At 40.7% G+C, this 23010-nt stretch overlaps 1 protein-coding gene across 1 annotated transcript in view; it reads right to left on the bottom strand.

Annotated features, from left to right (window-relative positions):
* The window catches only part of RHOJ (ras homolog family member J), an 83886-nt gene extending 73435 nt beyond the window's left edge, over nucleotides 1-10451 (bottom strand). Inside the window, exon 1 of the mRNA XM_014853690.3 lies at nucleotides 9705-10451. Coding sequence (XP_014709176.1) covers nucleotides 9705-9948 — 244 coding nt within the window. The 5' untranslated portion in view covers nucleotides 9949-10451. The remainder of the gene's footprint in view (nucleotides 1-9704) is intronic.
* Nucleotides 10452-23010: the final 12559 nt, after the last annotated feature.

The following is a 23010-nucleotide window of genomic DNA, read 5'->3' as shown; positions in this document are numbered from 1 at the left end:
GCAATTTATATGGTTTATGGGTCTATCGTATTTGTTATAAGAAATTTCAACTTAGTAATTGTGGTGACATTTACTAAATGTCCATTAAAATCTGTTCACCATTTCTTTGGTTATACAGCTAACCTTTCTTACAATTGTGCGTGGCCTAGGATCTAAATTCTCTCCAATGAAATGTGAATAGATGCCACTTGTGGACCTGACCCACACCACCCCTTTGCCCTAACTCCTCCATATTCTTTCCTCTTCCGCTGTCTAGTAGAGCATTACAAAGCTGTACGCAATAGCAGAGTAACAAGATGGAACAAAGTAGATCCTTGAACGACTACATGGAGCAGAACCATCTCACCAACCTGAACACTTGCCCAGCTCTGTTATATGAGCAAGAAATAGAATTCTAATGGTCTCAATCATTGTATATTTGAGTCTGTTTGTTACAGCATCCTAGCCTATCTAGTGTGGCGCCATGATTCAAAAACCTAAAAAAAGTGTGCTATTGGCGTAGCCATTAAATGGCAGGTGATAAGAGAACAGAACAGGCTAGAAAGACAAAGATCTATCTTATTCTATGGCAAAACATTTTGTAAAACTATTGTCTGTGAAACTTGGAAGGTAAACCTATGTCCTACTGAATCTCTAGCACTCAAAAAAAAGATTGAGAAAAGCCAGAATGTTAGTGTACATTAACTGTTACTGTATTTAACAAGGCGCTACAAGAAGAGAAGAGCTGAATTGGTTGTTTCTTAAGTAGAGACTGATAGCACACAGATATTAACGGCCTTATAGTGTCAGGATATTGATTATTTTTGGATTCCATAAATAGAAGATACAATTAAAAAAGAATTTGAGCAACAAATGTCCATTCCTCTGTCTAAACAGGGAGTCGTCCCTGTGTCAAAGATAAAATCTAGGGTGTTGCCCTCCCATCTAAGCCTACGGCTTCACGTGACTTCTAGGTAGCTGTTGCTAATTTGAGAGTAAAAGGCGTTGGCTAGAGGAAGCAGACAAATAAAGTATGTTTAAGAAGTATGTCTAAGGAAGACACACTTTGGCCTTGGATGTGGATACTGGAATGGAATTTACCAGAAACTTGGTAAGTTTTTGAGAGAGGTGTATTTCCAAAGAAACTCCAAACTTGGACTAAATATGCTTATGACTGTAAAACAACGCTTGAGTCCCCCAAATTGCACAAGCTAGAAGAGGCTATGAAAGTTGTGCAGCCTACAAAAAACAGATACCCGCTAAGGCCCAGTTCAGATGTGTGTCATGGGGGATAATGGACGAGGAAGAAGGACCTCTCGAAGACCCGAGCCAGGGAAAGTTGAGAATAAGGGGCGAAAGAACTCCTCCTAGAGAATAGCATCAGAGTCAATTCAAGAAACTTCCCCGACCCTGCCTGGGCAGGGGGTCTTCCCAGTGTTTGCCATCAGGATTCTATTATTGCTATGTGTCTTCCATTCTTCCCTTTTCTGAAAGAGGTTTGAATATTTTGGTTATCCCATCCCTGTGCTACCACAGTCTAAGGGGTGATTTTGTATATGGGTAGATAACGAATCATCTATTGAACCACAAGGAGTTACATCTCCATCAAATGGAAAGGACCGTGAATCACCTGTAGACTCTGGACTTTGACCTGGTGTAGTGACAGAATGGGACTCTTAGCAGTCCTCTTGGGAAAAGGGTGGGCTTGTTTTACATGTGGGAAAAAGTGTGCCAGGATATTTGGTGGCTGGAAAGTGTGATGCAGGCAGAGATGGCTAGTTTCTATGAAAATCCATTCTTCCCTCCTTGGGGAAAGTAGGTGTACTTTATTTTCTAGCCTCTCTTAGAGTGAAGTGTGGCCTTGTGACTAAGTTTTACCCTATGGAGTGTGACTGGCAATGACATCTGTCACTTCCAGGCCTAGAGCACAAAACTTTACATTCAAATTTCTCCACGTTCTTTCTCATTAGATTGTTTGGATGCAAATGACTATGAGATCTTAGTTGATGGCAGAGACACAAGATGGAAAGAACCCTGGTCCCTAAATGGCCACGTGGAGGAAAGCAGCCCCACTGACTTGAGTACCTGCCCAGGACCATGACAGTAGCAAGAAACACCTGCCAATATGTTTATCCCTTACATGTGTGGGTCTGTTTGTTATAGCAGGCTAGCATACCCTGACTAACAGCAGCTGTTTGATTAATGTTATTAGTTATAAACCTATACACTTACATTGCTTACTGTTTCATGACTTCCACTCACTCAATTATAGGAATTACTTGGGCAAATTGGAGAATATCTTTGTGCCTTGACCTGGGAAAATAATAACAGCTCATAAGATCATTGTGAGGAGGCAATGAATCAATGTATGAAAACATTTCATATATGCGTGAATCATAGCAAGGACTATGCAGTGAATAGCTGTTGCTATTTGTGTTAATGCAAATTCTAGTGGCATTTGAGTTTCATAATTAATACTACCACATTGCTTGTAGGATCACATGTGGCCATAATGGATTTCATCCTGAGATCGGGAATGGAGAACACCATAAATAAAGGCTGTGTTGTGAACCCAGATAAAATGCTGGGTGAATCCACATGAATCAGCACCTTTTGTTTCCTGAAAATTGGGCACATCCAAAAAATTGGTAGACTTGAAAGTATTCAGGAATGATGCCAGGCCACTTTGTGACTCACGGTTGGTCCCTGTTGAATTCTTGATGGAATTTATCCTGACTGCCTTACACCCAGAAAATTACTGTTTGGATTCTATTAACTAACCCAAGTGGTGGCATGGATCTTTGTTTGTGGCAAACTAAGTTTTCAGCCTTATCAGAACCTGTTTTGTTATACAGAGAGTAGGGCCTCCATAGACCCTTACGATCGGTGTTCAGGATTGAGGGAGACACTTTCTGTTGAATTTTCTTACCTGTCCTTTCCTGAGAGGCCTTATGTTTCGCTCACCTTCATGCTGCCTTTGTAGAATAAGCCAACTATATCCCAAAACATAGACGTCCAATGTGCTGAACCATTTCTGAGCCAAATTTGCTAACTGCCCCACAAGAAGAGAGAGAGAGCAGATTTTGAAAAAGCTGTCTCAGAAATAAAATATTGTTTACCTGAAGCCCAACCTCAATGGGCAGTTAGGTAGTAAAATTTATGAAGCATTTTCTAGCCTGGACAGTGAAGGGAGCCAGGCTGCGTGGAACTAAAAGTCTTGATCACAGGGACCCTGTCCACGGAAGCCTCCGTTGGTCACAGTGCTTGGTTTGTCACCAGCTAAAGCTGGAATGCAGGAGGATTATGAACTGCAGATGCGGTTTCCAGTCCTGGGAGCATGGCTTTCTTGGGTCACTCTGTCACAGATACTTAATTTTCTTGTTGTTCTTTCCTACTCCTAAGAGACGCAGCTCACATTTTATCATCTCTGCAGTATGCTTTGGGTTTTGGAGTGTGATTTCCACTCCCAATGCCTCTGAATGTACTTGCTCCCATAAGCATCACAATGTAGAACGTGGAAGTAACTATCTGTATAATTCCTGTCACTGCACCTTTTGTGTGGCCTCCAAGAGTCCAGAAAAAGCTTCAGACACACATTACACTGCCTCAAAAAGAGATATCGGGGGTTGGATACCTATGAGACTTGGGGCTTTTGAGCATGGTTGCTTTTAGAAGGAGCAGAGTGAGTGATTCAACTGGCCCATTCTTGTCTCTTCTTCCACAAACTTCTTTTATATTTTTGTCTAAAGTTGAAAACCTAATGATTTATTTCATAGTCCCATGAGAGTTGCTTTAGGTTTCTGTTTGGCTTACAAAAAAAGAATCTCATCCATTCTCTGGGGACTCTCAAGTGTCTTCAGAAAGAGCAAAAGAGAAACTCCTGAGTAAATATTCCCAAACGGGCAAAACTATGTCCCAACTCTTTACAGGCCTGGGTTTTTTTTTTTTATGCACTCTTTATTTTTTACGTTATTTTCCCCTGTGGATTGGACCTAGTTTCCTCCCTTGCTCTTGCTATTAACATTGTGTTGGAGTCTACTTTGAGCTGATCACCATTCAACTAAGTGGAAAAAGTTAGAACTGTCTTTCAGCTCTCTGTGAAAACAAGTTCCTTTTACATCTCACTTTGCTGACAGAACAACTAGATTTTTTCCCCCTTTCCATGAATTGTGTTAATTTCCTGCACAGGCAGCCTGAGTTTGAAAATAGTGACTTAAAATGAATTTCCAAACACAGGTGGTTTTTGACAAACTCTAGGAGGGATGGGTGATAGAATAAAAAACGGAGGTATGAGGTATGGAGAATGAGGTATATTACACACAGGTTTCCACTTGAATGGGCTAATTTTACATGCCCATGCACATAATCATACAACCACAGATATAATCTAATTCAAATACAGTCTAACCAAACTCAAAATGGAAGTGTTATCCTTATGTCATTTGAAACATTAACTGATAATACTTTACTAGTGAGAGGCCTGCTGCAAAACTCAAAGCTAAAGATAAGATAAAGACAGGATGGGAGGGCCAGCCCCATGGCCTAGTGGTTAAGTTCAGCATGCTCTGTTTTGGTGGCCAGGGTTCGGATCCTGGGCACGAACCTACACCACCTATCAGCAGCCATGCTGTGGTGGCGTCCCACATACGACATAGAGGAAGATTGCCACAGATGTTAGCTCAGGGACAATCTTCCTCAATAAGAAGAACAGCAACAAAGATAGGATGGGAGAAGAAATGTGGTTGTTCCACGGTAAGTGGGGAAAACTCTAAAGGTTGTTAGGACAACTTGAGTCAACCTGGAAGGAAGTAGGAAGCAGGGCCCAGGGATGCTTCTTAGGCACACTTGGAAAAGGCATGAGTGACTTTTTCTACCTTCATCCCACTGCCCTCAATTTTTAGCCCTAGCCCTTAGTTGATCTTGGGGTTGCTTTGGAATATACTTTTTATATAAGAACTAAAAGTGTTTGAGTGGGCCACCCAAGATTTAGGTAGGTTTTTGAATATAATGCAAATGGAGCAATTTGAGTACATCCCATCTGTTCACAAATAAAATTTACAAACTGTAGACTTACATTATTCAATAGACGTGACATTGGCCAATTAGGTCAAGAAAATTCAATGCTGTATTACAATTTCAGTAGAGATAAAATGATATTTAAAGTGTGAACAAAATAGTTCAAAAGTATAATAAATTTAATAAATATTTTTATATGTTTATTCCTGAAGAGATATCTATTGAACCAGTAATTTGTTCATTTATTCCTCACTTTTAATGGACCAGGAATTACCTAAGTACTAGAGGGAGGAAGACGATTAAGACATGCTAGTTCACTTATTCAATGACTGTCTATTGATTGTCTACTATGTGTTGGGCTCTGTTTTAGAAGCTTGGGATAGAGCAGTGACTAAGACAAAGTCCTTGACTTCCTGGAGTTTACATTCCAGTATGGGATAAAAATGGTAAGCAAATAGATATAAGTATAATGTCAGGTAGTGTTAAATGTTATAAAGAAAGATGTAGCAGAATAAAAATGTAACTCTGTGTGCATGTGTGTTTGTTTGTGTGTGTGAATATCTTAAATAAGGTGGTCAATTGAAGGAGAGGAGGATCTGGGGGAATAGTGTCAGGCTGGTGGAAGAGCAAGTGCAAAGTCTTTAAGGAAGGAAGGTGTGTGGTGTGTTTGAGGAATAGCGAGATGGCTGGTGTAGCTGGAGCAGAAATACTGAAGAGAAGAGTGTTAGGAGATGAAGTTGGAGAGCTAACAGGGACCGAGCAATGGAGTGCCTCATAAAGCATGATAAATGGTGGAGTCTTAGTGTGAGGGGAAGCAATTGGTGGATTTGGGGCTGTGGATAGTCCCTCTGCCAGCTGTGTGAAGAACTGGACTACATGGGGCAAGATAGGAAACAGGGAATTGAGAGGCAATTACAGCAGTCTGGATGGGAGGGGATGGTGGCTTGGACAAGTGTGAAGGGAATGGAGGTGGTGAGATGTGATCAGATTTGAGATGTATTTTTAATGTTGAGCAGATTGGTAGTAGGAAAGGATAGGCACTAACGGTTTGAATGGAGAGGGAGAGGTGTATCGTCCAAGGAAGAAAGCAGTTCAGGATAATACCAGTTTTTGTTCTGAGCAACTGGGTAGAAGATAGTGGTTACATACTTCTATGGAGAAGACTAGAGGAGGAGTAGATTGGGGCAATTAAAAAGCTCTGCTTTGGACAGGTTAAGATTGAGATGCCTATTAGATATCCAAATGGACAGATATATGAGTCTGGGTTTCAGGCAGGTATTGGGGGGTAAAGATATAAATTTGGGAGTTGTCAACGTATAAGTAATATATAAAGTCATGAGACTAGATACAATCAACCAGGGCCTGAGCGTAACTAGAGAAGAGGATCATGGGGCTGAGGACTGAGGTATGCCAACATTCAGTGGTTGGGTAGAGATGGAGAAGGCAGCAGAGGAGATGGAGAGAGATTTACCTGTGAGGGAAATAAAAACCAGGAGAATGCGGTGTCCTGGAAACCAAGTGAAGAATGTGTTTCAAGAAGGATAGCAATAAACCATAAGAAAAGTCTCTGAGAGATCAAGTAAGGTGAGAATTGAACACTGGATTTGGCAAGACATGACCGTTTCCTCACGAGCTCCCAGCACAGTGGGAGTGGGAAAAGATGGAAACAGACGAATTGCTGTACAATGGTGGAAGAGTGTTCTAAAAATGGTAACACATATCTGGAGATGGGTTAAAGATGGAGCAAAGAATTCTCCTTGGGGAGTCAAGGAGAGCTACATAGAGGAGGTGCACTTTTGGATTCTGGTAGGTGGGAGGAAGGAAAAATAGCTAAGATTCATAAAACAAAAAAAATCTACTGATTGTTGATTTTTCTACAATCATTTATGCAAAAATAATAGTTCCTCTTCCAAGTGAATATCCCACTACTATTACTCCATGTAGACATAGTTATCAATTTTTAATATACCATATTTATCAAGTATCAATACACATGGTTCCTATATTATAAGGACAATACACACACTCTATCACACCCTGCTCCATTTGGAGAATACTCTTGGGATTATATTTTTCCTTGTTGTATTCTTTGTATTTTAATTACATTTTAATCCCCTTTCATAGCTGTGTGCAAGTGTAGAGATCTTATTTTAATAAGAATAGCTACTGTGTACCTAACACTTATTGTGTGTAAGGCACTGTTTTAAGAACTACATGTATAAATTTATTTTATTCTCACAAACAATCCTAATACCTCTATTGTCCCGTTTTTTCATTTGTGATAGCTGACGCACAGAAAGCTTAAGTAACTTGCTCAAGGCTACACAGCAACGGCAGAGCCAGTATTAGAACTGGGCCGTCTGGCTTCAGAGCTCACCATCTTGAGCAGTATGTAGTACTTCTATCCTTACTATTATTTCTCTACCTTCCTGGGATGGGCAACTATTAGAGAAAAATCTTTTTTCAAGAGATAGGCTCTCTTTGACTTCAACTGCAATTTTCTAAAGACTCGGGAAACCAGTTGCAGGTCGTCATTTCAGAATGGGCCAGTGGGGCCCAGGGACTGGATACTGGGTACTTCTCTACATGGAGAAGCGAGTGTTAGTTCTTTTACAACTGATTGGAGATTCTCATGTGACTGTGTAAAGTTTTAGCTTCGGTCAGCTCATACATGGGGAGGGTGGTGGTAAAAGGAGTTAGAGTCTTTCTGATGGAGAAGATCCCTCCACTAATGGAAATGTCCACTTCATTACGATCCTAGACTCCTGTGTCTCGTGTCTTCATTTCGTCTATAACCTAACTGAAAGCACATGAGATGATTGTGTACTTAAAAAGGTACAGAGTGTAAATCAAAGCGGCAATGTTTGTGAATGCCTACTATGTGCAAAGTATTGCTTCGGGTTCAGTAGCTGTGATTTCTTGAGAGCTAAAATCATAGAATAGCCAAAATCTTTAAGATGCTTTGATGCTCAAATAACAGTAAGTATGTACACAATTGAAATATAAAATAATTTGATCCTAGTGGAATCTAGTGGTATTTTTTTTATAGGCTAACTTTATCTCCAAAGATGGTTTTATCCTCTTTCTTCCTGACACTACACTATAATTGGTTCACCCAGTAGATGGGGATGGGAGGCATAATTTTCAAAGCACTTGAAATCTCTCCCTTTCGTAGATTTTGGGTTCCACCTTTGATCTAAAAATTTTGAAATTAGGTCCCAGCCAATTTCCCTTTCCAGCCAGAAAGAGGGTGCAGAATAGACAGCTTTGGCGAAGATGTTCACAGCTCTAGTACCCCAGCAACTTTCTTAAACTGCAGACCCCCTGATTGTATACTTAGTGTTTTCCCTCGAGGTGAAAGTCTACCTGTTCTTCCCTTTATTCCGTTCTCAATAAAATTTTCTTTCCTGGGCAGAGTCATTATATTTTCAGAAAAGCTTAAGGGAGCCAGCATTCAAACCTGTTCTTAATGTCTACAAATATAGAAAACCCTGGGAAATGGATACTGTTTTTACTGTGGTTCTCTCTCTCTCTGCTGTGTAATACTGTCATAAATCAAGTAAATGCAGGAGGAGGAGGGGACTTAGGTGATTGTTTAGCTCTGGAAAAGAAGCTACTTCCTACAGAAAGAGGATCTTCTGTGGCCACACAGCAAAGCCAACACTCACACAGGTTTCCTGTGGGCCATTTCCCCTCGCTGAACCCGACCCAAAGCCAAGGTGGAAGGGAGAGAAATTTTCCTCTTATAAAATCTCAAATCTTTGATCACTTACCAAGCTGATCACTATGTTCAAAAAAGTTATAAAATCTAGGCTAGGGTAAACTTGAAGAATTTCATGAACTTGTTCTTGAGAAACTTAGTAAGATTTATTTTGGAAATTAAGGAAAAAAGTGAGAGTCAAAATGGAAAAATTGGGATAAGCTATCACACTGACAAGCACATCCACAAATATAACTGAAAGAATTAAGTTGTGACTACACTATCTTAACTTTCATGCTTTAAAATATTTCCTGCCCAACTTTTTCCTTACGGCACATACTTTAAAATGATTCAAATTTTACTTTTATCCTTATTTTTACTTTTAAAGACATATCAGTTTAAGATGTTTCTTTTAATTCAAGATATAGATTACCTAACAGATATTTAAAACTTTGTAATACTTTTCCCTCCATCTACAACTCCAGGAAAATAAAAGTATAGTAATACAGCACTAATTTGTATAGAAAAAATGAGTTCCACTGTTTATTAATCTTAGAATTTTCATTTACAGATGACATGAGATGAATATATGAAAAGTGGCAAGAACACTTCTTTCACCATTTGTGTGGTTAGTGGTGATTTTTTTTTTTTGTAAAAAAGAATTGTGATGTAATTACATTACATTTTAAAATGTTCACAATAAAAAGGTGATGAATCTTCGGGCAAATGTTGAATAAAATCTCTGGTCCTAAAGCCTAGAGGGTAGTTCAGGAAATGTCCCCAGTGTTATTCACTTGATTTAAAAGCAAAAAAAAAAAAAAAAGTGTTACAATACAAATTGATGTACAAATGTTCTAACAATTCCAGCAAAGTCCTTGGTTGTATGTTATGCTACTGCCAGGCCCACACCCCAAACTGATATTGGAAAGAAGCCAGGCCCCTCTGAAGTTGGGGTGTCGCCTCCCGCACCATTCACCCATTTGCAGGGCCAGATTCCACCTTTTCTTACCTGCATAGTGGTCAAACACAGTGGGCACGTACTCCTCTGGGAAGGCGTCGTTGGCGTAGCTCATCAGCAGACAGGTCTTCCCCACAGCACCGTCCCCCACCACCACGCACTTCAGCATCTTCTTCTCCTCGTTGCCCCCACAGCCACAGTTGCTGTCATTTCCCTCCTTGCAGTTCATTCTTGCGGCTCCAGCTGCTCTCACTGTGCTGCTGCTGTTGCTTCTCCTGCTTCTCCCGAAGCCCATGAAGCGGCGGGAAGCGAGCAGCAGGCTCCAGATCACTCTGCCTTACTTTGAGTCCCTGGGATGGTACAGACTCGTCCGAGGCAGCTGGCATATGCCCTCTTGCTTACCATACTGGTAAAGAAAGGTAACACACACTTGGGAGAATTTGTAAAAGGGTCTGTTCCTTTTCCCTATCAGTTTGAGTTAAGAAACCCTCATTTTCACCAAATTCTCGGGCTTCCTGGCAGTCTGGGAATTTCAACAGCTTGAGGGTTTCACTCTGCTCTCCTGCTTCTCCACCCCGGCTGAAGACACGGTGGAATTTTGCTAAATCGTCCCCATTTTCCACTTCACATCTAACATGGAGGAAGGCTGAGCTTTTTAATGGAGTTTCCCCTTGCTTCCTCCAGCTTGCCGAGTGTCAGGAAATCATGGGTTTCCTGCTGCATTCCATATTAGGATCAGTGGGCCGGGGAAGGCTGCAACAATGGGAGCTCTGTGTGTGTGTGTTTGTACTTCTGGGGAACGCTGCCAGGACATGGAGTGGGAAAACACCAGGGGTCCCACTGCAGACTCAAGCTGTCAGACTTCCTGTTTCATCCACTGCTGGGGAGGCTGTTTGCCTGTGGCTGGCTGGGAAGAAGCTGACGAAAGGATGGAAACTGGGGAGGACTGTCTGCCACAGAAACAGAGGGAATGGTTTAAGTGAGCAGAGAGAACCGCACCAGCCGTTGTAGGATAACATATGACATCATCCCTCACTGAGTCACAGTTAAAAGCTCTGTAAATTAAAAATGGACAGTTCCTCACATACTTAAATGAGAAACCTTAAGCAAGCCGTCCCTGCAATAAAGAAGAGAACCTTCCAGAGCTGCATTGTTCCGAAGGGAAACTTTTTTGCAGATCGTAGGTATAATACGTGTGATGGGGTTTACAAGCTGCCACATTTGAGCGCTATGCGCAAACGCGTATTCCAGACACAAACATTTTTATGGTTGTAGCACATAAGAAATCAATCAGATGTGGGATGTTTGCATCTTCTTATTAGTGAATAAACACACATGTGCTTGGCTCACGCTCTTGGAAATGAGAGTGTGTGGGACAGCTTTATTGGTTTGTTCCAGGTCCCCAAATGCTGCTTTTGCGTGGATGGTTCTCTTTGTGATTTAGTCCTCTCCCCTTGGGTCAGCCTGGCCCTCTTCAATTACAAAGGAGCACTTGGCAGCTAATTTATTTGTCTGTTGGGTCACTCGAGATGAAGCCCCTTTGAAGCCCTGCCTTTGATTAATGTACTTGGTCTTAGAAAAGAAGTGGTACTCTGTAAATGATTTTGACAAATGGGTCAAGCACTTTTTTGATGGGGGAGTTCCGTTTCTTTGAGATTTTGAGCACTTATTTTTAACAATTCAGATTATCCAATTGATTTGAGGAGGTTATTTTATGGAGGGGATGAGAGAGCAGTAGTTTCATAAGTGGCTATCAAAAAAATATATATCCACGTCTATATGCTGCTGTATAATAGATACATCTCCAAATTTCTTGTGCTTTGGATTATAGTAACATTAGCCATTGTGCTTAGTGTCCCAGTGTTTCTTTCCTATAAAGGAGTGGAGTCTCAGTCAGGTTGTGGTATATCTAGTAGGTTATGCTGCTGTAGCAAACAACTCCCAAAGCTCAATGGTTTAAAGTAACACATGTATTTATTGCTTACACGGTATCTATTTTGTGTATTTTTGTCATCTTCATTCAAGGATCTAGGCTGGTGGAGCTGTCACATGGAGAATATTGATGATCACCATGGCAGAGGAAGAAACTGATGTGGTGAAGTGGTATTGGCTCTTAAAGCTTCCTCCTGGAAGTGACACTTCTGCTCACATTCCTTGGCCAAAGCAAGTCACATGCCCATGCTAGGTTCAACAGGGTCAGAATTATAATCCTACCATGTCAGGAAGGAGAGAGCTAAATATTGTTGAATAGCCTAAATGACATCCAGAGATAGTTTCGTGGAGGTTAAGTTAGCAATATGAAAGTTGAATTGTTTATGTTTATTGCCATTCTGAACGATTTAAAGACACCTATGACTGCATGTGATTTATATAGTTTTATTTTCATTTAATCTACTTGAAACATATGGAATACGTGATAATAAAATTGCAACTTGAAAACTTGTTTTTCTTTTAGAAAAAATGCTTGAGCATGAAGGTTGTAGGAGGTGAAGGAGTGATTGGCAGTGTCAGGAACCCCATCCTGAAGATGAGCAAGACCACTTTGAGCACGTGATGATATGTGATCGGCAGAACTTTGAGGGAATTCTGACTTTGGCCTTGTCCCTGAGATCAGGCAGTAAATGTGGTGTGGAGTAAACGCTCCATTCAAATACGGAGTTCTCAAACATGACTGCCCAGCCTGTATTCCTACGTGACAAATATGCACCAGCCTACCGAACACTTGGCCTAGAAAAAAATTGAGAAATTGGGTCAGGTGAAATTTTGCTACACCTGTGTATAACCTAAACTTTGCACCATCAGACACAGATATTTAAGCCCCTGATGATTGCTATGTGAACTGCAAGTTGAGACATTTAGGAGACTTGAAGTAGCCAGTGTGAGTCCTTTACTCTAACTTAAAAGATTGGTACATCTACCAGACTGGATTATACGCAAAGATGGTTCATGGCCATTGAGAATGTGGGCTATATTTCTCAAAACGAACTTGCTTCATCACTGTTTACTGCCCCCCAAATTGAATATTATAGGGAAAAACGTTTGAGACACCCTAGTGAAAATGGCAAAAAAATTTTAAAGTTTTAATAACCTGCTAATTATATGGATCATGTTATCCATGTGAGAATTGTTTTAAATATTAAAAGTTTGATCTGGACCAGAGTAAAAGAATCTTAAGAAAAAAGTAAAGACAATTCAGCATTGTTCTTATAAGTCAATGAATCCACAGAATTGTGCCCAGGAAGAATGATCAAGAAGATACTTTAATTCCGAAGGTTTATAAGTATGAATTGAGCAGTGGTATGAAGACTATTTGCTAGAAGATTCTTTACCAGATGCCTGTACTTTTGGATCTTGGGCCATGTGCATGATTGAGTGGTGGTTTCGTAGCCATTAATTATTTGGTTTACCTCAAGCACCAAGTTTACACAAACTTACCAGAACATGGTGAAATCTTGTTGGGTGATACTTCTTGCTTTTTCCAGGAGATCTTAATTCCTTGGCTCCCTCCTGTCCTCCGAGCTTTGGCCTCACATGAATTTTCCCAAATGCCAACTGAGCATTTTTGCATAAAATTCCGACTCCTCTGATTACCTCCAGTTCTAGTATGACTTTAATAAAAAAGCCCAGACTTTTCTTCTTCTTTTTTTTCCTTCTTTTATTCTCGAAATTAGGAATCACACAGGGAAATCATGCAATTGGACCAGATACTCTGATTCTGGAGTAGCCTCTAGTTAGGAGACTGTTTTGACTCCAGTCTTTGAATGTCAGATGTGCTGTGGTCACTATGATTCTGGGATGCCCAGCCTAGTCACGAGTCACTCCAGTCCAGAGAAAGCCCTCTCTGGGGCTAATACGATGTCCAGCCTTCAGTGGTGGTGGGTATAGCGTGAGGCAGGAGGGGCTGCATAGTTCTAGGGGCTCTGACCCAAATCTCTCACTGGGCCTAAACCTCAAGATCATTCAGGGCACTGCTAAAACTTAACAGGTTGTCCTAGGATAGGTCTGGACTGAAACAACCTCTCTCTAAGGTGGGTGAGTCATTGCCATCGGGGACACTCATGTACCTGCTTTTGTTATCTGTCAGACTACCTGCACTTAGCCTCTGGTTATAGCCCATGTTATCATATATCATATCATATCATATCATATCATATCATAATCATATATTGGCCACATTTTCTTGGATATGATCTTTTTATTGTTCTAGAATGGCTTTTTTTTTCTTGCTTGGAGGGCTTTTCTTTCTTTGCCAAATCTCTTAATTCTGATAGAAGTAGGTTACTTGCAAATCTCGGGCAGATGGGGACTTCTTTCTGTTCTAGGACAGATGAGGCTGATTTGGCCAGTAATGGTAAAGGTGTATGTGTGTGTTTCTTCTGCATTTCACTATTGTATACCTTAACTCTGAGTACAAAACTTCATCCCAGAGCAAGAGAGTCCTATGGGTGATCTGACTATCTTTTTTTGGTCTCCCTCCATAGAAATCCAGAGGCTAGGGACATTTCACTTTCCCATTATCCAGAAAATCAGGAGTTAGGTAATAGTTTAGAAGGAAATTTCCCCTTGATCCCTGATCTTCCAGATTGGAGAGGTGTGTTTTGGAAGGTGGAGGAGTTTGAGGTTGAGATTGTGCTGGGTTGTTCCTCCATCAAGGCCATGGAGTAGGGAATAGCTTGTGGAAATAGCCATGGGGTGGAGTCAAACAAAGATCCTTGATGATTATTTCAACTGGTTAGTGATATGGGCCCAAGAAGCCTAAGGTCATTGGATTGGTCATTTTCTGGGTGGGGAAGCCTCACAGTGTCACTGCCACAGGCTAAACTTCTGTGAAGTCAGGGCCACGCCACAACCTGCTGTCCTTTTTGCTTGTGTGAACTACAGGGACAGGTGACAAAGATTGACATAAATTTTCCACCCCTCCTAGAAAACAATTCAAAATTTGTCCTCTACTTAGGATGCATTGTTGCCATGTGAAAAAATTAATGCATAGACTGAGGACTTGAAGGGCCTTTCAACAATAGCAGGAGACTTGGGGCTCTGTTGTGTCCATGGAGGCATTTTGGTTGTTGTCACTGGATTAAACCTAAAAATGTGTCCTCTTGAGAGCCTGCAGGTTACTGACCAACTCTTCGTTGGTGAAACACTAAATGCAGAGGGAAACGCAATTCTACCCTGGGGACTTAATGTGTCTGATCAAACTTGCTGAATTATTTAAATATTCCTAAATTACTTGCTAATTAATTTGTGTCTAGATATCACCTGCATCAGAAGAAAGAGAGACATAGAGACTACCAGGGCTAAAATAAGACCACAGCTCGAACCTCAGGTTCGGTGTTCGTGCACGATAGAGACTGAGAGCAAAGATCTGGAAACTAACTCCCAGTGGGATAAGTGGAGAGAGGGTTATGGGAAAGAAAATTCCTTCAAAAAAAAATCTGTTAAAATCCTCAGGACAAGGGAAGGAAGAAAATTTAAGTCTTTCATGACTTAACCCCAGCAACCATGGGCAGAGGATGGATGGAGTCATTACGGGAAAGGACAAGTGGCTTTCAGGTTGAATGCCCTGGAAAAGACTCCCCTTATTGTTAAGACACAACAACAAGATGGCCATCTATGAACCAGGAAGTTGGTTCTCACCAGATACTGAATCTGCTGGCCCCTTGATCTTGGACTTCCCAGCCCCCAGAACTGTGAGAAATAAATTTCTGTTGTTTATAACAGTCTATGGTATTCTGTTAGAGCAGCCCAAATGGACTAAGACACATAATTAAGAACTACATGCAAGTCACTTGAGCCCCTATTTGTGTAGACTCTGAGAGAATCCTCATTTAATAACATTTTGTCTTTTAAATAAAGATATTAATTATATATCTATAGAAGGTAGTTATGTATATACAAAAATCTAGGAACACGACTGGACCCAAACTAGCTTGACCTAAAAGGCATTTACAGTCGTGTAACTGAACATCCCAGGGAAGTTGGCTCTGGGTGTGACTGATGCAGAACTTAATGTTGCCGCTGGGATCCCTTCTTGGCCTCCTACTTCTGGGTCGGCTCCACCCTCAGGCTCTACAAGTGGGCCCCCGGCACCTCCAGGCCACTCCACAGCCACAATGAAGGTGAGCTTCACTTCTTCTGGTCGGGAGGAGAGAGTGTATCTCAGCACATCCCCCACGAGGCTCAGCTTTCTCTCTGACCTGGGTGAAGTGAGATATGCTGCTGGGTTTAAGCCAGTCAGGCTCCACTCCTGGTGCTCACAGAATCACAGGGCTGAAAATGGGGAATGAGACTGAGGGAGGAAACTCCAGATATTGATGTTTGGAAGCGGAGTGAAAAAAATAGTAGTAGTAATAATAATACTACTAGTGCTAGTAGTAATGATGATAGTAATAACAGCTAATAGTCCAGTATGTACTGTGTGTTGGCATGTATTAACATACCTAAACCTGACCATAGCCCTGAGAGAGGTAGAATTAAGTTCTCATCTTACAGATGAGGTAACTAAAACGGAGAGATTAAGTTCACACAGCTACGAAGTGGCAGAGCCAGGATTCACACAGCCGCTCTGGCTATAACTCACACAGTTTAACTTGACTGAACTAAGAATGGATGGTGAGTCACAAACAATGAGTGTCCACACTCAGTTTTCACCCTCCGGTTATAATCTTTGGCCTTTTATTTAAGAGCTCATGACACATAGCAATGTTGAGCACTATGCCGGACAATCCGTGCCTCCTTTAGGCTGTCTGCAGTGATTGTGGGAGCCACGTGGGGAAGCCTATCAGTTTCAGAATCCTTGTACTTTAGGTTTTTATCTAATTAGGTCAAATTTATTCTCATTGAAGGTGTTGACAAAGCACTATACTTCTTAGTGTATCCTGTCTGCAGCTGGTTCCGATCATTCCGGAATCAAGGATGGCCGTTAAGTATCTTCCTCTCCTGTTTGTTTTTATGGCTACCTTTTGCTTAATCAAAACAGGATTGGGGCTGTGAGTAAATGTGAAACTTTACTGCTCGGCTGTTGTGACTAAATCTTTAGCTACATGTTTCTTGATTTGATGTGGAACAGGAGCCACAGAACATTTTGTTTGGTTTAATTTTTGTTTTCTTTTTTTCTGGTAGGTAAACTTGGCACATAGTAGGAAACATTATTTCCTTCTACTTTTGAGACAAAAGCTTATTGTCAGATAAGTTGACTGCCTTTGACACCACTTTTGAAGTAAATACCATTTTGCCCACTCTCTTCCTTCCTCGAGAATATAGTTTGGACATAATATTTATTTTAAGAAAATTAAGCTATCACATTTTCTATGCCTTGAAAACATAAGAGATGCTGTTACTAGGCCAAGTCAACTTGACGAATAACATAGCATTTTAGGAGAATAATTATATCCATTTCTAAAGTTCTTTTCTTCAGTTAACATCTGTCTCATGCATTTAATTTTCGTATTTCTTACACTACCGCAATCAATACAGTGCTTAATCTTAAATTATTCTGGACTGAAGATCTTTTTAAAGAATATTGGAATTCCCTTTATGTTATTGGGCAAAGCCCCTTAGAGTCAGTGTGGGCTTTCAAAATCTGGTTGAGGAGATGAGATTTGTGAAACCTGATTAGCTAACATTCTGTGGTTTTTAGACCCTGGCCTGAATATACTGAAAGAAGCAGACTCCATAAAATGAAGTGGTAGCTTAATTGGCTTGATAAGCCTTTGTAGAAATATAGATTTTCCACTGTCTTTCCTTAATCCTTTTCTTAACCTCAGAAACGATTCCACAATCGACACTCTACTCACAGTTATGTTAGAAAAATCAGATGGGCGTTTTAAGAAGTAGATGCTTCTTCTCTGAGGCAGTAGGGTAAGCCATTGAATCCAAGATGGTAGATTATGCTCAGACCCCACCCTTCTCCCCTCCAGTGCGAGGGTAGATGTCATCGTGGCGCTGGTTTTAGCTGAATCTAGACATAGCTGCCAAATCCTTCTCAACCCTAAGCTCCAGGCATCTACCGCAAACTGATTGGCACGTAAAGTAAAATCCTTCTCCAGCCATGTTCAACCTTCAGCAGATGGAACAAGTGACTCTTCCTGTAATCAAGGAGGGAAAAGAAAAGGGAGATGGACCTTCTAACATTTCACGAACAACTATTACATGTATTGCACTGTGCTGAGAAATTTTGCACACTTACCACATTTAATCTTTTCTGTAGTCAGGAGGTAGGTGTCATGATTTCCATTGTTCTTAAATGGAAATGGAGGCTCAGGCTTAATGTCACAGAGCCAGCAGGTTAGGTGATGGAGCAAGGATTCAAGTCCAAGTCCGAATCTGAAGGTCATATCACACTTGTTCCTTGAGCCTTCTTAGAATCATTGCTAATAACCAATTGTTCATATGATTTTTAAATGTATAGTGTAGGTTTGGGAAGACAGCTGGAAGTGCAGTTTACCTTGGATTTATTAATTTCTGCAGTAGGTATTCGTTGAGCACCTGTAAGGTGCTGAGGATTTTGTAACGAACAAATCAGATAAAAAACATCATTGCCCCTGTGATGCTTACATTCTAGTGGGAGGAGATACATAATAAACCACGAACATAGTAAATATGTAAATTATCTTAATAGGTGATAAGTGGTATGAGAAAATAAGAAGACTATAGTAAGATTAGGATGCTTGGCCAGAAGAGGGGCGATCCTCAAAGACCAAATGTTTAATAGGGAATGTCTGATATGTGGGGGAACAGTATTCTAGAAAGAGAGGCTAGACAATGCAAAGACCCTAAGTGAGGGTATCTTTGGAATGTTTGCGCTCCAGTGTACCTGGAACAGAGTGAGTGAGGGATAAAGTGATGGAGGGAGCAGAGGGCCAGGCTGTGGGACCTTTTAGGCCATGTATGGACTTTGGCCGAGTGTGGTGGGGAGCCACGGAAGGGTTGGAGCAGAGGAGGGATGTGATTGGGTGTATTTTCAAAGAATCACTCTGGATTCTGTGAAGAACATAGACTGGGAGTGGGGGCAGGATGAAAGCAAGGAGATCAGTTGTAATAATCCAAGTGAAATACAGTGGTGGCTTGGACAAGAGAGGAAGTGGAGAGAAGAAGTCATATTCTGGGTATATCAGTGATCTGAAGGATTGGTTGTAGGTTATGAGAAGATAAGAGGAATCAAGGATGAACCCTAAAGATTTTGGCCTGAGCAACTGGAAAGTTGGAACTTCCATTAACTGAGACTGTGAGTGGAGATTTGGGAGTAGGGAAGAACAAGATTTCAATTTGGGGAATCGTGTGTCTGTTAGACAAACGGGGATGTATATGGTCCTGGATGTCAGGGGAGAGTAAGGCTGGAGATGTAGATTTGCTTCCCTGGAGAAAGGAGAAATCTCTTGAGGTTAGAGAAGCAAAGGAGACTGAAGAGGAGCAGGGAGAGTGGCTCACGGAGGACCCTAAGGGAATGTGGTGCCCAGGAGGCCGTGAGGAAGCTGTTGCCGGAGGAGGCAGGGAGCTACAGTGCCGAAGGCTGCTGAGGTTCAAGCGAGACTGACAACTGACCATGGGGTTTTGCAAGGTGAAGGCCACTGGTGATCTTGACAAGAGTGGTTTTGGTGGCGTTGATGGGAACAAGAATCTGACTGGAGAAGTTTAAGAAATGGATCAGAGAAATTGGAGATTTTTTTCTGTTTTGCTGTTTCCATAAAAACAGCATAGTTTTATGCTGATGAGAATGACCTAATAAAATGAAAAAAAAATTGACATAGGATATAGAGGGAGAATTGTTGTGGGGAGGAAAGGGGTTCACAAGTTTTTGCAATGAGGGAAGAGATAAAAATCTTTCTTCATGATGATCTGATAATGACAGCTTTGTGTCACTGAAATATATTTTCAAGTGGTTTGTTCAAGTGGTATCTTAGTGATATCAGAATCTCAAACAGCCTGATCCATTATTGAAAGCTGGCATATCAAGATTTTAATATTGAGGGTAAAATGACAGGATTTGTTACAAAGATTGACCAACAGTGAAAAGAGCTCCATTGCTGAGAGTTTGACTTTTTTCTAGCACATGACGATGTTCTTCACTGGTCCCAGAAAATAATGATTCTGTGTTATTGGGGTATATTTGAAAACCATATCTAAGTGCTATAGTAGAACCTGAAGAGATGCTGTTAGAATTGGATGCTGTCAGAGTGGATTGAGAATTGGTTCAAATCACTAACCTTTCTGCCTTCGTGTGTGATGTGTTCCCTGACTCAGCATCTGACAGAGCTTTGAAAGTGATCTTCAGTGAAAAATCACCTATAGTTTTTGGATCCTCTGCTTAACTCAGTCATGAACTGTCTGAGATCAGTCCTAGACTTCCATTCTTGATGTCTACAGTTGTGATTGAGGATTTTAAAGTTTATTAGAAATAAAATTTAAGAAAATAAACCGTCTATATGTGGATGGAAACTGATCAAAGTTGAGGTGGAGCTGGCTGCCTTGGTGAAAAATTGCAAACAATATTCTACTCCTTACTTACATGTAACCATTATCGTTTTTATTTTTAAATTATATTTTTATTATTTAATATTGGGATAAGTCTTCTTTCTTTTTTTAACTTAAAGTTTGTAGCATTGTGTCAACTGACTGCCCATCCTCTGTTCTTCAGCTGTCAAAAGTTGGACATACAGGGGGCCGGCCTGGTGGCATAGTGGTTAAGTTTGCACACTCCACTTTGGTGGCCCCGGGATTTGTGGGGTCAGATTCTGGGCACAGACCTGCACACTGCTTATCAAGCCATGCTGTGGAGGTGTCCCACATACAAAATAGAGGAAGATTGGCATGGGTGTTAGCTTGGGGACAATCTTCCTCAAGCAAAAAGGGGAGGATTGGCAGCAGATGTTGGCTCAGTGCCAACCTTCCTCACCCCCCCCCCCCCCCAAAAAGAATCCAATAAAAAAATTGGCAAAACACTAGGCTAGGTCATGTAGAAACATGTAGCTTTTTGAAAAATCTTTGAATTGTATTCAAGGTCAATGGGAAGCCACTGGAACACATTAAGCAGGGGAATGACATACTTTTTATCAGTGTTTTCAATAAAGATCCTCCGGTTGTTGTATTGGTTAGAGAAGTACAAATGTGAAATTAGGGAGATCAATAAAAGGCTGATTTGCTTGAGAGATGATGGTTACTTAGAGTGGAGTGGTGGCAAAGAAGACAGTAATACTTAACATTTATTGAGTACCAACTATAAGAATTCTATGAAATAGATATCATTATTGGTCCCAGTTTTACAGATGAGGGAAATGAGGCATAATGAGGCAAAGTAACTTTTCCAAGGTCACCCAGCTATGAGATTGAAGCTCAGATTTCAGTGCAAGTAATCTGATTCCATAATTCATGATCTTAATCACTAAACCAACTTGCCTCTCTTAGATGGAGATGAGAAAAGTAGATAAAGATACATTTAGAGACAGGATCAAGAGAGCTTGATAACTATTGGCTGTCTGTGGTGAGGAAGATGGAAGATGCAGGGGTGACTCCCATGTTTCTTCCTGAATCAACTAGAAGGCCCAGTATTTATTGAAACAGAGAAAGACTGGAGGATACACAGATTTGGAGAGAAAGATCAAGAGTGCAGTTTGACAGGTACAGGTCAAGATGCCTGTGAGACATCCAAGTGATGATACACAGTAGGCTGTGTGTGGCCCACGTGGAAATGTAGCTCAGGAGAGAGGCCTGGGTGGGCGGTATCTGCCTGGGAACTGGCAATTTATTGTGAACTAGGGGTGTGCTTTGAGTTGGCCCAGAAGCAATGCAGTACCTGGTACATAATGGGGACCCAGAAATACTGCAGAGGAGCTGTGGATTTTTGGATTCGGAGTGGACTGTATATAGTACAGACTCATGACATTCAAAGTTCAGCTTTCTGGGTGTTAGGTGGTTAATAATATCCACTCAAATGATGTCCAATGAAACCACTGTGAAAGAAAAACACTCTGAAAAATATCCATTTCAAACACGTACATGAATACTTAGAACTGTCTGTTTAATGAATAGCTCTAATGATCTGTATTCTTAGTTTGCTAAGAGATAAATATCACTTTTTTTTAAGTTCTAGAACTCACAAAAATTATTAACCAGGATAGTGCATATTGAAAACAATGACAGCTTTCTTATCTTTCAAGTCTTAACAATCTTGTGTTTTAAAAGTTATGTTTAAATGTTTTAAAATTTCAAATAACTTTAAATTTAAAGAAGAGTTATAAGAATAGTACAAAAGATTCTCATAAATTCTTTATCTAGATTCACCAATTATTAACATTTTGCTACATCTGCTTCATCATGACTTCTATATTTATATGTACATAGTATGTCCTGACCCTTTTGATAATATGTTGCTTTTGTCATATTCCTTTACTCCTAAATACTTAAGCATGTATTTCCTAACACTGAGCTCATTCTCATATATGGACATGGAACAATTATCGGATTCAGGAAATATAACACCTTTATAATAACATTTTATAATTTGCTGTCCATATTCAAATTTCTTCCTAGCAATTTCCTCCCAGTAGAGGGTGCAACCTAAGACCATGCATTCTGTTTAGTCATCACATCTCTTAAACCTCCTTTAATTTGGACAGTTCTTTGGCCTTTATTTGTCTTTCAGGATGTAACTTTTGAAGAATACAGAACACTATTTTATAAAATGCTCCTCACTTCGGGTTTATCTAATGTTTCTTCAGGCTCAGATTCAGGTTATGCATTTTGGGGAGGAATATTATAAAACCTAGGGTTGTGTCGTGCTCAATGTACCATGTCAGGAGGCAAGTGGTGCCAGTTTACCCAATTATTGGTGATGTTAATTTGGGCATTTATTTAAAGTGGCATTTGCCAGATTTCCTCATAGTAACATTATAATTTGTTGTTTTATAATTATTAAGCTATCTGAAAGAGTTAAATTTTGTGGTAAAACTTTTCCCCTAAAAGCAACATCTGCAACTCAAAACTTGGCTTGCTAATTGCCAGATCCATAGGAGGAAGAAGCATTAAGAATCTAGGAGCCAGCTAACTGAATCTGGCATGGGGGCCAATGTTAATTTGTTCAGCTTCTAATTTGTATTTGCTTAAATCTCTCCATCACACCATAGGGTGAAGTTGGAAGGGTGGTGGTATGAGATCATATTCCTGATGTGGTTCCAGCCCATTCTGGTAGACAGAAGAAAACATCTGGTCTTTGTAACACCCCTACTTTCCCTCACAACCCAAGTCTAAAGAGAGGTTGAAGTTGTTAGTGCCATCAGTTGATTCCAACTCCTAGTGACCCTGCGTGCAGCAAAGCAGACCCTGCCCAGTCTTTTTGCACCAACCTCTCACCTTCTAGCAC

This window comes from Equus asinus, chromosome 7 (assembly GCF_041296235.1).
Source record: "Equus asinus isolate D_3611 breed Donkey chromosome 7, EquAss-T2T_v2, whole genome shotgun sequence".
Taxonomy (NCBI): Eukaryota; Metazoa; Chordata; class Mammalia; order Perissodactyla; family Equidae; genus Equus; species Equus asinus.
This window is presented reverse-complemented; position numbering and strand designations above follow the sequence as displayed.